This window comes from Gnatocerus cornutus, chromosome 3 (genome assembly GCF_029298725.1).
Source record: "Gnatocerus cornutus isolate USDA-ARS CGAHR chromosome 3, icGnaCorn1.1, whole genome shotgun sequence".
NCBI lineage: Eukaryota > Metazoa > Arthropoda > Insecta > Coleoptera > Tenebrionidae > Gnatocerus > Gnatocerus cornutus.
Genome location: NC_142235.1, coordinates 15,772,158 through 15,785,808, shown reverse-complemented (window position 1 = coordinate 15,785,808; position 13,651 = coordinate 15,772,158). Strand labels below are relative to the sequence as shown.

Sequence of the window (13,651 nt, the reverse complement as noted above, 5' to 3'; positions counted from 1 at the left end):
ACATTTGAAGTTTGTTTGATCAATATTTGAGTATTCATTCCAAATCCATTAAGTTAATGAGAGAAATTAACAATGGATAAAGAAAAAGAAGTCAAGGAGTCTGAGCACACAATAGCCGTATCGACGAAGCCCTCGAATTGCTCGGAAATTACCATCAAAGAGTTCTTGGACTTCCTCAGAACGGCTTATCAAGTATCCAAACTTCTCTTCTTTTCCTCTCTCTAAATCCAACACTTACAGGTACAAGAAAGTATAGAAAATATGCTCATAAACGGCGGAATGACGGAAGCCATTGACTGGTTAAAATTGAAAGAAAATGAACTCGTCAAACCCAAAGAACCAGAGACTGAAAAGAAGACTGAAGACAAGAAAGGTAAAATGAGAGATTCTCAAACTCCTTTGACTTGCTTCTGTAGATTTGGCGAAGAAGAAGAGCGAGCAGTTATCAGAGGGCGATACCATAAAGAGGAAACTGAGCGAAGTCCTTTCGGAGGGACTTCTAGACTCCGTGCTTCCATATCTGGTGCCGGCGTCGCCGCTGCAGGTTTCTAGGAGGAGCAGTGTTGCGAAAATGCCCACAGGTTTGTCTTCAGGCTGTTTAAAGAGGAATGCAGTGGGATCTTAAAATTTTCATTTTTTATTTAAAAGTCTTTAGCTGTTGGAGGTCATTCTTTAAGCTAGTCTAAAGATTTGTTCTTGAATTTTGTTGTTTGGAGTCTTTTTCTTATTTCCTCTTTACATTTTTGGTGTCCATTTTGTTGTTCTCTCCTTTATATCCTTCAATCTTTGAGTTCAACATGAAGATTCCTCTTCTTTAGACTCTTCTTTCCAAGCTTAAGATTCATCCTCTTCATCCTTCATTCTTTTTTCTAGATTCTCCTTCGCTGCCTAAAAAGTGTTTTTAGCTTATTCTTCTTTGATATCTTCTGCCATTTTTTTTGCATTTCTTTAAAATCCACCTTTGAACCCTTTTAACTTCTTTAGATTTCACTCTTTTTTGGATTCTTCTTTCCAAGCTTTAGATTCATCCTCTTCATCCTTCATTCTTTTTTCTGGATTCTTCTGATTCTCCTTCGCTGCCAAAAAAGTGTTTTTAGCTTATTTTTCTTTGATATCTTCTGCTAATTCTTTTTTGTATTTCTTTTAAATCCTCCTTTGAACCCTTTTAGCTTCTTTTTTAGATTTCACTCTTCTTTGGATTCTTCTTTCCAAGTTTTAGATTCATCCTTCATTCTTTTTTCTGGATTCTTCTGATTCTCCTTCGCTGCCTAAAAAGTGTTATTAGCTTATTCTTCTTTGATATCTTCTGCCAATTCTTTTTTGTATTTCCTTTAAATCCTTCTTTGATTTCTTTCTTCTTTAGATTTCACTCTCTTCTTTGGATTCTTTACTCTTTCAATCCACAGCGCTCTCGTCGACGTCGAACCAAGCCGCCGTCTCCTGCACCTCCATGACGCGGAAGAAGAGCATCGACGCCACCAAACCCACCACCAAAACAGAGTAAGCCTCCGTCGTCTCCTCCCCCCCTTCACTTTCTTTTCCCCCAGCTCCGAGGTGGAAATCCACGTCTGTGACGAGGTGAAAAACATGAAAAAGGACTTCATCTGCAACCAGAAGCTCCTCGTGGAGAAAATGGGCTATTTTGCGGAAGTTACCACTGGTCAGCGCCTCGAAGACATGGACATCTCGGTCCATTGCGACATCGGCATCTTCGAGTGGCTCATGAAATGGGTTAAAAAAGAGTCGTTGCTTGAGGAGGACTGGCCGCAACTCGATGCTCAGTGTGTTGTTCCCATTTTGGTTTCCGCGGCGTTTCTTCAGATGGAGCCGTTGCAGAATGACTGTCTCTTGTATTGTCACCAGCACATGAACGAGATCTTGAGGACATCGACGAATTTGTCGTGTTTGAATGATTCGATTTTGACGCGGTTGTCGGCGATGTACACTAACACGGAGGTGGAGATGATCAAAGACCGGAAGGATAAGATCCAGTCGAGGATCTTCACGAAGTTGATACAGTCGTTGGTGGAGCCGGACCCGGAGAGTGTCAGAGGGCACTGGAGCTCCTTGGCGAGGGTTTACAGGTGTGGGAAATGTCAACAGTTGGTGGGTCCGACGGTGTCGTCGAGAATACCATGCGCTGCTTCTTGCATGCAGTTGCAGTGTGATGGTACCATCCTCAGCTACCATGTCAGAGATTCGTCGTGGAACATTAATGACTACATCTTGAAGCTCCATAAGAGTTTGAAGACGTGGAGGAAGGTCTATTGGAGGCTCTGGGGGGACGCGCACTTCTTGTACTGCGTCACGTGTAAGCGCTACTTCCCCGCGAATCAAATCGGGTGGTGCCGCCACCACCCTGATCCTCCTCAGTATTTTACTCTCGACGCCCAGAAGGCTCCTCTTCCAGTGGGGCGCTACCCTTGCTGCGGTGAGAGAGCGTACCGCTTCCAACTCCTCCAAGACTACTCGGGGTGTCAATTCCGCGAACATACTGTAGCCCCCAAGGATGTCAGAGACTCCGCCATTCTCTCCCTCTTGGAAAACTACCGATCACTCATCGAAGAGGAGCCTCCCCAGCTCATGTTCCCCGAGCGTTTAACCAGATTGGTAGCCCGAGACCCCGCTGCTGGTGACACGAAGAAGTTAGTCTGTAAAGAGAACTTCTGGTGGGAAGGCTTCCAGATTGTCCCTCCACGCCCGAAGTTGGGGATGCTCACCACTTTTGCCACCAGAAGACAGATGTTAGACTCCCCATCACCCCCCGTTGAAGAATCAAGCGATGAAGCGAGTGAAGAGAGCGAGACGAGTTCGTCGAGTTCGACGTCGTCTTCGAGAGGGTCAGCGGAGAGCAATCCTCCGACGACCATCAAAAAGGTGAGGCGATATTGTGTGAGTTTGATCAAAAGGAGTTTGTAGGCCATCAAGAGGAAGAGGACCAAAAGAGAGGGGCGGTTGTGGCAACACAACTTGTCGGCAAGGAGTAATCAGGACATCCAGAGGGCCTACGAAGAGAGCGCTATTAAGGAGATCACGGCGATGCTGAACAGGAAGACGACGAGCGTCGTCGAAGGGGTGGTGAAGAACAAGACGTTTTGCCGGAATGTCACTCCCATAGGTACAGGAATTTCGCGCCGGTTTAACCTCACTTTTGAGCCAGTTTGACATTGAGTACGACGCGTATTGTTACTTCTAGAGACTTTGTTAATACACTAAAAATTAAGCGGGATTTTTTTCGATTCAAAATAAATAAGGACCCGATACGAATCATTTATTTCGGGTTAAGCACACTATTTTTTCTACAGGTGGCGTTTGGGTCCGCTTAGAGTCCGAATGGAAAGAATCCCATGGGATGTCCAACACTCAACAAAAAACCAGAAGCGTTTTCACTGGAAAAGTCAGAGTCAAACCACCTAAATTATAATTTAATGTAACATTCATTTAATAAACAATAGACGTAGAGTTCTCAACTACCTTTTTTAGAGTTAAAAGTAAATACAACAAATACGGCTTATTGCATGATGTACAATTTAAAATGTTACATGTAAAAAAAACTTTTGAAACCTAGATGGAAATAATTTAAGCAGTGGATTCAGCTAATTTTTCGGCTTTTTCGACGACCTCCTCGATGGGTCCGACCATGTAAAACGCGACTTCAGGGAGATGGTCGTAGTCTCCTGCTAAGATCTTCTGGAATCCTTTGATGGTTTCTTGGAGAGGTACCAATTTTCCGGCGTGACCGGTGAACACTTCAGCAACTTGGAAAGGTTGCGACAAGAAACGTTGGATCTTCCTAGCTCTCGATACTGTCAATTTGTCGTCTTCAGACAACTCGTCCATACCCAAGATGGCAATAATATCCTGCAACGACTTGTAATCTTGAAGGATCTTCTGGACGTTACGGGCAACATTGTAGTGCTCTTGCCCGATGATGTTGGGGTCCATGATACGAGAAGTGGAATCAAGAGGATCCACAGCTGGGTAGATACCCAACTCGGCGATGGCTCGGGACAACACGGTGGTGGCGTCCAAGTGAGCGAAAGTTGTAGCAGGAGCAGGATCTGTCAAGTCATCAGCAGGTACATAGATGGCCTGTACTGATGTGATGGAGCCCTTCTTCGTGGTGGTGATACGCTCCTGCATGCTACCCATGTCAGTGGCCAGAGTGGGTTGGTAACCTACGGCGGAGGGGATACGACCCAACAGAGCGGATACTTCAGAACCGGCTTGAGTGAATCTGAAGATGTTGTCGATGAAAAGCAGCACGTCTTGGCCTTCTTGGTCGCGGAAATGCTCGGCGACGGTCAGTCCAGTGAGGGCAACACGGGCGCGCGCGCCTAAAAAACAATCAGTTAGAATGGTGGTGATGATGATGATGAAGGGGGCTGACCTGGGGGCTCGTTCATCTGTCCGTACACCAGCGCTACTTTAGAGCTCTTGTCCTTCAGGGAGATGACACCAGACTCGATCATTTCATGGTACAAGTCGTTTCCTTCGCGGGTTCTTTCTCCTACTCCGGCGAACACGGAGTACCCACCATGGGCCTTGGCGACGTTGTTAATCAGTTCCATGATCAACACAGTCTTTCCTACTCCAGCACCTCCAAACAACCCAATTTTTCCTCCCTTGGCGTAGGGGGCGAGGAGATCCACAACTTTGATCCCAGTAACCAAAATTTCTTGTTCTACACTCATGTCAACGAACTCGGGGGCTTCAGCGTGAATTGCGGCGAGTTTATCAGTAGGCACAGGGCCCCTCTCATCAATAGGTTCCCCAATGACATTGATAATGCGGCCTAGAGTCTCGGCGCCTACGGGGATACGAATGGGGTACCCAGTATCTGACACAGGCTGTCCTCGGACGAGACCTTCAGTACCATCCATGGCAATGGTACGGACAGTGTTTTCACCCAAATGTTGGGCGACTTCCAACACGAGCCTTGGCGACCTGTTTTGTACTTCAAGAGCGTTCAAGATTGGGGGGAGGTTTTCGTCGAATTGGACGTCCACGACGGCACCGATGACGGCGACGACGCGGCCTTTGGCGGCAGCGGCGGCGGCTTTCGCTGCATATCCCCTGTCTGAAATCAAAGAATCAAAGGTTTGATTTACGTAACCAAGATGGCGGCACGAAAATTATGTAACGAGAAAACTCGCTGAAAATCCGCGATTTCACTGAGGCCAGTGCTGAAAACACCACCAGAGCCCCATTTGAGTTCAAATTCAACAGTAGGCGCGGCGGGGGCGGAGTACTTTCCTCGGAAAACGAGCTAGACGGGGGCTCATGTGACTGTCTCGGAATAACCGCAAAAATCAGTGATTCTACGCGGAATTTTTACTTACTTGAGCCACTGTACACTGAGACGATCTTCAGGGACTCATTTCCAAGCTTTTCGATGGTTTTTCCAGCCAAAAGGCTGGATCCTGCTCTTGCCACGGCACCCAACATTTTCGGCTGACTGACCTGTGATTAGTTTGATAAGTCGCCGGTAGAGCACCGGATCTGCGCTTGCGCGGTGCCTTAAATTAGTAGCCTTGATTTTATTGTGATACGCAACCAATAATACACAACACGGCCTCCTAGATGTGCCTAGATATGAACTGCTATATTATTATTCTGACACCAAAAATTAATAAATTATTATTTATATAATTAATTACCAAAAAAAATAAAATGTTGAAGGACAAAAGATAAAAAAATATCCCGGCGCATTCACCATTTTTCAAAAATTTAATAAAATTTACGTCTTGAACAAGACTACGTCATTTTGAATCAATTTTTCAGCAGCTGTGGGTAAAATGAGTTTTCTATTTTGTGTTTTGAGACAAATTTCTAGATAAAATAAATTTTTTTTGTTCAAAAAAGTGATAATTTGTGTTTTCTATTTCGAGGTTCAACTGTAGTTTCAACGTGAGAGAAATAAAACAAAATCCATCAATTTTTGTACAAATTTTATTAACTCAGACAAAATGCATTCATAATATTATGATTCAAACATGACTTAATTAAGTTAATAAATTTTAACAATATCTAGCTTTAAATGTTCAACACTCTTCGTTTTCAACCCATGAAAGCGACAAATAGATGTGAAGCTTCGTATCGTATCGTTGTATTTAGTCAGCACCGGACTCTCCAGAACTGGATCCACGAATATTGACTCGAAACAAAAAATAGCAACACGTGTTTTATCTGTGAGTGTGAAGAAAACAAAAATATACACTCACCCGGGGGTCTCCACCCCCTAGCTGGTAGACGACGAGCGGCTCGATTTCCTTTGGACTCGGTATCTGAAATTACATTTCGTGTTATTGGGAACAACAATTACAAAAAGAAAAACTGTTACCTTCGTTGAGCATCTTTTGTGTCTTCAAAAACGGCTCGTTTTACTACTGGTTCTCTGTCATTTCTGCTCTGGAAAAAAATTATTTTAGTGAGGCGGGCGGTGTAGTGGGCGCAAGCGCTCCACAAGTGACCAAGGGAACTGCAGAACTCTGCTATCTGAAACAGAAAGACAACACAAAACAAATCAACAAACCATTGGGCACTCAACATTTCCAAACCTGAAAGAGAAACGGTTAGAAACTCAAACCTGTCGTCGACATCTTCAGCGTTGGCAGCTCGACCTGGTGGATTGTGACGTTGTGGGTACTGGAATCCTCCAGAATTCTGAAATCTTGAAACGTATTATGTTGCATATTCGTGTTAGTCCCGTATTAGTATCCCAAAATGTTAGTTTCCCAATGGTTAGTTATGGTTAAAACCCCAATATTACCAAATAATTGTTTTCACATTCCGATTTATAATTTGCGCACTTATTCTAAAACTTATTTCATAACTTACTTGCTAACTTAACGAACTACACTAGATACAGGAGAGCTCTGAAATAAAAACATACAAAAGACATTAATTAGAACAAGAATCACTGAAGACAATTCTTCACTGGAATACATCTGAAACAAACAGAAATTAGTGAAAAGAATCAAGAATTCAGTTCTAGACAAGCTCTGAAAAGGAAAGTAGTAAAATCAAATAAAACTTGCTTGCTGGCCGGGGCGTTGTCTTCTCGCATCCTGAACGTCCTCCTGGAAGTTGACATCCTGTCGTCCACTTTGATGATGACTGCTGCAATCTGTAACACTAAGAACATTAAAAACTTCTAAACAATCCCTGAAAAGGAAAGCAGTAATGAAAAGGGACTTGCGTGCTGGCCGGGGCGTTGAGTCCTCGCATCCTGAACATTTTCCTGGAAGTCGACATCCTGTCCTCCAGTCCGAGGATAATTGCTGCAATCTGTAACACTCAGAACATTAAAAACTTCTAGACAATCCATGAAAAGGAAAGTGAAAGTAGTAATGAAAAGTGACTTGCGTACTGGCCGGGACGTTAAATCCTCGCATCCTGAAGATTTTCCTGGAAGTCGACATCTTGTCCTAGAGTCCGATGATTTTTGCCGAAGGCAAAATTGTTTAAACCAATAAAAATAAACGACGAGTCCCGAGAAACTAGCTAGGGAAACTAGAGAAACTGCTAGTACCAGCAACTATTTAATTCCAAAAGCGCGGTCCGACTAACACGATAGTGCGTCAAGCTATAATCAACTGCGCTGATCATCGATTAACTTTAACACGACTAACTTTAAACCAAAGCAATATTGTTTAAACTTTAAACGGCCCGAGAAACAAACGCGAAATGTCTAAACTGAAACGGCACTAACTAAACTATCTGCTAGAACCCACCCTGCAACTATTCAATTCCAAAAGCGCGATCCGATTGACACCTCGACTGACTTATAATACGATCTCAAAAGAACACTGTATACTAATAAATGTTTCTAAATCCCAAAGTGAAGAAACTTGAAATTAAATAAACCTCATATTTTAATTAAATTACTGTATCTATCCACTAGAGAAGCTAACACGTAAAGCTATATCAACTAAACTCCGCATTGAATCGAAAATCCCGCGAAATGTTTCTGCACTGCATTGTTCTCAAATAAACTTGTTTAGCACCCACCTTTTCAATTTTAATCCAAAACGGCACATTTTCACTTCACATGCACAAACACATCCAACTCCGTCGAGTCGCAGCGTTGAACTGATTCAAATGAAGTTATTAAGTCATTACGAAACATCGGTAATTGAGCAAAAAATTGTCCTTCGCGTTTATTCGCCAGTGAATTCAATCCGATGAATTTGCACACGTTTTAGGAGCCGGACTTACGTTGACATGAAGCGTCGATTTCAAATAATTTTCGCGGTTAAAATACAAGTTGGATTCTGTGGCTCTAGAAAAATAGAAAAAATAGTGTAGTGAAACCAAAGTGTGTATTCGGACTTCTGATGTGAGACAAATTGAAATTCGACTGTAACTTGTATAACTGTATTGTTGGTTGCCTGTTTCAGATGTTAGAGATATGGACGTCTCTATAATACAGTAGACTCTCGATAATTTGAACTTTTTGCTAGGTCCCTTGAATTTCTACTGAGACGTCTTCCCAGCGACAACAGGCAACTAACAATACAGTTGTCTATTATTCAAGTTACATCCACAAGGGACCTAGCAAAAAGTTCAAATTATCGAGAGTTCAAAATATAGTGTGATACAAATAATCAAGAAGAAGAAAAAAAAAAAAATTCAAATAAACGCGAGTTTAAAGGCAAACAGACAATAGTTAGAATTAACAAACTAATCAGAAAAGTGAGCGTTAAATCCACTAACTTCACTTTGAAGAAATATCGTAAAATGTTATGTTTTGTAAGCCATGAATTCTTCTGGTGAGACAGATTTATGTTACGACAAAACTTCCAATTTTTAAGAATGGCTTGTTCAGAAGTTTGTTTTATTTCTTGCACGTCCACACGAGGGAAAAAAATCAAATTATAAAGTGTTGGCAGAAACTAAGTTCTTGATTTTACTTCAAATTAACGAGGGGGCCAAAACACATTAAATTTTTTAATTTATTGAGAGAAATCGAGGAGACCGGAAAAAACTTCAAATTATCGGGAAATTTATACAGGGTGTCCCAGAACTCGTGCCCCAGAGAGCAAGGGAGGGTGCCGACAGCAATACAGATGGTAAATTTCATAACAAAAATTAACTAAGTTTAATAGTATTCGAGAACTGATAAAAAGTTAACAACCAATCCCGGTAGCTTATTCGAGAAGTGGAGTAAATGGCCATCCCAATTTCCTAGGTGTTGTGGTTTTATAAATTAAACCCCGAGGTACTATGACTATCTTTATTAAGTACTGATCTTCAGAAGGGTCTATGTACAACTGGGGTGCTCGGTACTGCACAGCAGTCCTTTACCCTTGAGAGGAGGGGTGAGACCTTGTAAAGTCTCTACACTACACTAGGCAACGAGAGTCTAATGTTTAACTGACCAATGGATTATAGTATGTGTCCATAGTTACCAATTTTCAAATTCTGTTCAGCTTCGAGATTGGCTACAGTTTTTTTGTCTTATCTCGGTTTGTTTTTGAGTTAAAAAATTAAGGTTTCAAAATTTTGGTTTATAACTGTTGTCTCCATAAGCCCTTTCTCTCTGGGGCGCGAGTTCTGGGACATCCTGTATATTTATATTAAAAAAACTGTAACATTTATTACAAATGCACAAAAGCAACTCTCTTCAAAGTGCGTTTTAAATAATTTAAATAATTACTAAAAATTTTATATAAGAAAATGTTTTTATTTGACAGATCTCACAACTGTAACAGAAATGTCAAAATTTCAAAAATTGTTTTGGTGAAGATAAAAATTTCTGCTCGCATAGACATTATGGATTATTCTCTTCTAATCTTGCTTGGTAGGTTTATGATGCTCTACTCCTATTTTTATCAACTGTTTTTTTAAAAATAGCTTTCAGTTTATACCCAAATATTTTAATAGAAGCTAACCATATTGACACTACGATATCCGCAAAGTTCCGAATCGCTAATGGAAAAACAGTTACAAACAGATCACAGTTTGCATATCAGGTAAACGAGCTTCAATTTGTTTCAATCATGCATTGAACTTTTAGGCCGCTATTGTTTACGAAAACACTAAAAGAATAAATTGTGGAGGAGCAATAATTCATGAGAGGTTTGTTTTAACAGCGGCACATTGCTGTTATGATACAAACAAGGTTTTAAGACCAGCATCAGAAGTACTTGTTGCGGTTGGTAATTTACAAGTGTTTAATCTTGATGATGAGTCATCAATCATTTACAAAGACGTTCAATCTATGATTCCTCATGAAGAATATAACGCAACAACCGTGCGTAATGATATAGCGTTGTATAAAGTAAGCACATTTTAGGACCAATTATTCTAAAAGTATTTTATATTGTATTTTGATTGTATTACATTTTATTTTGTACAGATATTTGAAAAATTTGGACCTTGGACTAAAGACGTTAATCGAATTAATCTTCAAACTACCCCGACTCTTCACGGAAACTGTATTATCTCTGGATTCGGATCAAGTGGAGACGTAAATATAAAAAAAACGATCTAATGCATTTATTAAGAAGGTATTTTAATACAGAACGAACCCTCTAGGAATGTGCTTTTCTACGGAGAAGTTTCTATAGCAGACTGTTACTATGATAACATTGCTAGTACAATGATTTGTACACGCGGTAGCTCAAGTACTTGTTATGTAATATAGCACGATACGTTGTGTATATATTTAACTTGAAATTTACAGGGTGACTCTGGAGGACCTTTGGTTTGTTCAGGCCAATTAGTTGGAGTGGTTTCCGGTGGTTTCAGTTGTTCTGCTGAAGAAGTGCCTAATTTTTTTACAGAGGTTGCCCAATATATAGACTGGATTAACTTCCATGTTAACGGCACTCCCTATCCGACCACAACTCCACCACCATCTCCAACTCCACCATCTCCACAACCATTTCAGCAGAGAAAAGAATTTTGTCACTGTTTTTTTTAATAATAACAATCGTGCTATGGTTCAGAATATTTGAAGATACGTTTATGTAAAACTTTTGTAAAGTCGTCCAAATTTATGATCGATATTCTAAACTTCTCCTGATTTATTTACTTTATTTTCAAGAATTTTATAGCAGTTTATTTAATTTTTGAGTTTACTAGGAATTTTTGTAGGATGCTCCAGGACTCTTAGGAAAACTAGATCAAAAATTATTAAAAAGAAACTTTAACAAGACTAAGAAATAATGGCTTTTATGGCGGTTATGGCTTTGACTTTTTAAATCGTTTGCAGCCACCTTACTACAAACCCCCATAAACATATGAGGGGCTATTCTGTATCGAGTCGGTTAAATTTAAAGGGTGGTTAAATTTTAAAGGTCCTTTAAAACGAAATTCCTATTCTGTATCAGCCAAGTCCGTTAAAATTTTAACCTAGGTACGTTAAAAAGCTGCTTATTTTAAGGGCTAGTCGAAGCCATCCCTTAAATTTAACAGGGTTTCTGTTTGACAGTTCGATGCTTGATATTTTTATAAATATTGCAATTATAACATAATTCTTCCACAAATTTGTTGCAACTCAAAAATGGCATTGGATTGTTTAATACATTTGATAATTATGCATGATGAAGAAGATCGAATACGAAGGTAAAATTAGAGGTTAGATTATAGATGTTTATCTAAAACTTAAATTATTTGCAGAAATGAAGTCCGTATAAAACACCGACACTTGAGAGATTCAAGCGATCCATTTACATTGCCGGATAAATTATTTATAAAATTGTTTAATTGTTGGACCAACTCTTCCCATTTGTTTCTCCAAATCTCTCCAATTCAACAGCATTTCTGGCTCTGCCCTCAATTAAGAAAGGATGTTCCTCGAAATATGCAATTAAACCTTCTTTTTGTTTTTTGGTAATTCTTGGAGCTCTCGACATATTTATTTAAACTTTTAAACAAAGTAAGGTAGAGGATCAATTAGACGCACCAAGCACAACCACAATAATGAACACAAATTCTAGATCAAAATAACTTACCTTCTTGTAATAAAATAAGATGGAAAGAAAATCAGCACGTTTCGATTATAAATATTTTGCATATTATTATCTTTGACCCAAACTTTGCCTGCTCATGGGTTTTTCGAAGTACATCTTGAAGCCAGATGTTGCATCTAAAGGTGCTATCAAACCAGAAACAAGAAATTTTCATTTTTTGTAGCGTTTATACGTTTGTAACAACGAAACAAATATATTTATTTTTTTATTTGCTTCGTTTGAATTTAAGTCGATGTCACATAAAGCGCACGCGCACGATCACAACAGCCTACTTTCGGGTCAGAAAACCTACCACCATGGCTGGTTCACAATCGAATTAACAGACGTACGTTAAAATTCTCCATTTTAACGTACTACGTTTATTTCATGATACAGAATAGCTATTTAAACCCCGCACCGTTAAATCGGACTATTTTAACCTACCCTTTAAATTTAACAGACCCGATACAGAATAGCCCCTAATAACACTCAAGTGGTTGGGTCTCATCTGCCTTGAAATGAACCGTAATAAATATTTTTACCCAGCTGGTCAGTCTTTTACAAATCGAAACAATGCAATTCCTGAAAATACGACTTGAAGTGCAATTATATAAAACTTGCAAATAGAATTATAATAATTATTTTATAACTCGATTGATTGACACAGTGAACTTGTGGAATAATCTTATTATCTTACGTCAACTATAACAAGATGGCCAATTATTCTGTTTCATTTAAAGTGACATATTAAGAATGAAATAACAAACAGAAAGTTTTTTCAAAATAACAAAATAAAGTTAAAATTTAAAAATCTTAAGTATCAGTCACTATCTAAATTAACGATAAGCTCCGGCACAAAATTTTGCCTATAAATATCTTCTTTCACTAGAAACGGTTTTTTTTTTCAAAAGTGTTAACACTAAAGTGAACTCTCACCCCCACATTTGCCCTTTTACTTTAATTTTAAATCGACATGAAAAAGAAACTGTAAAGTCCCAAAAACTTGGCGTCTTGGTGACTTTATATACAGGCTGTCCCAGAACTCGCGCCCCAGAGAGCAAGGGAGGGTGCGGACAGCAATACAGATGGTAAATTTTAAAACAAAAATTGGCTAGGATTAATAGTATTCGAGAACTGATAAAAAGTTAACAACCAATCCCGAAAGCTTATTTGAGAAGTGGAGTAAATGGCCATCCCAATTTCCTAGGCAACGAGAGTCTAATATTTAACTGACCAATGGATGGTAGTATGTGTCCATAGTTACCAATTTTTAAATTCTGTTCAGCTTCGGGATTGGCTACAGGTTTTTTGTCTTAACTCGATTATTTTTTGAGTTAAAAAATTATGGTTTCAAAATTTTGGTTCAGAATTGTTGCCCTCACAGCCTGTATTATCGAGGTTCAAATTATGGAGAGTCTATTCTATAATATACAGGTGTCCCAGAACATAACCCATAGAGCAAGAGAAGGTGCCGATAGCAATACAGACGGCAAATTTTAAAACAAAAATTGATAAAGTTTAATAATACTTGAGACAGGATAAAAAATTAACAACCAATCCCAGAAACTTATTCTAGAAATGCAGTAAAATATCCTAGGCAACGAGAGTGTTATGTTCATCTGACACAATACTTTTCAAATACTGTTCTGCTTCGAGATTGGCTACCGTTTTTTCGTCTTAACTCGATTATT

At 39.6% G+C, this 13,651-nt stretch overlaps 3 protein-coding genes across 3 annotated transcripts; 2 read left to right on the top strand and 1 right to left on the bottom strand.

Moving 5' to 3' along the window:
* Positions 1–72: 72 nt before the first annotated feature.
* On the top strand, positions 73–3,424 carry LOC148177453 (uncharacterized). Its single transcript, XM_088032054.1, has 7 exons — positions 73–192; positions 241–373; positions 417–581; positions 1,407–1,500; positions 1,548–2,877; positions 2,920–3,118; positions 3,306–3,424. Exons 1-7 carry the CDS (start codon positions 73–75, stop codon positions 3,422–3,424), a joined length of 2,160 nt encoding a protein of 719 aa, XP_087888180.1.
* Positions 3,405–5,518, bottom strand: ATPsynbeta (ATP synthase, beta subunit). The gene is made up of 3 exons (XM_088031945.1): positions 5,343–5,518; positions 4,391–5,080; positions 3,405–4,337 (listed from the first exon to the last, which is right to left on the bottom strand). The coding sequence occupies exons 1-3, from the start codon at positions 5,446–5,448 to the stop codon at positions 3,580–3,582; spliced, it is 1,554 nt and encodes a 517-aa protein (XP_087888071.1). The 5' UTR covers positions 5,449–5,518; the 3' UTR covers positions 3,405–3,579.
* A 4,090-nt stretch (positions 5,519–9,608) lies between these two features.
* Positions 9,609–10,930, top strand: LOC148177451 (trypsin II-P29-like). Its single transcript, XM_088033348.1, has 8 exons — positions 9,609–9,633; positions 9,699–9,709; positions 9,751–9,805; positions 9,859–9,977; positions 10,022–10,285; positions 10,364–10,474; positions 10,529–10,642; positions 10,691–10,930. Exons 1-8 carry the CDS (start codon positions 9,609–9,611, stop codon positions 10,928–10,930), a joined length of 939 nt encoding a protein of 312 aa, XP_087889474.1.
* The last annotated feature ends 2,721 nt before the right edge of the window (positions 10,931–13,651 follow it).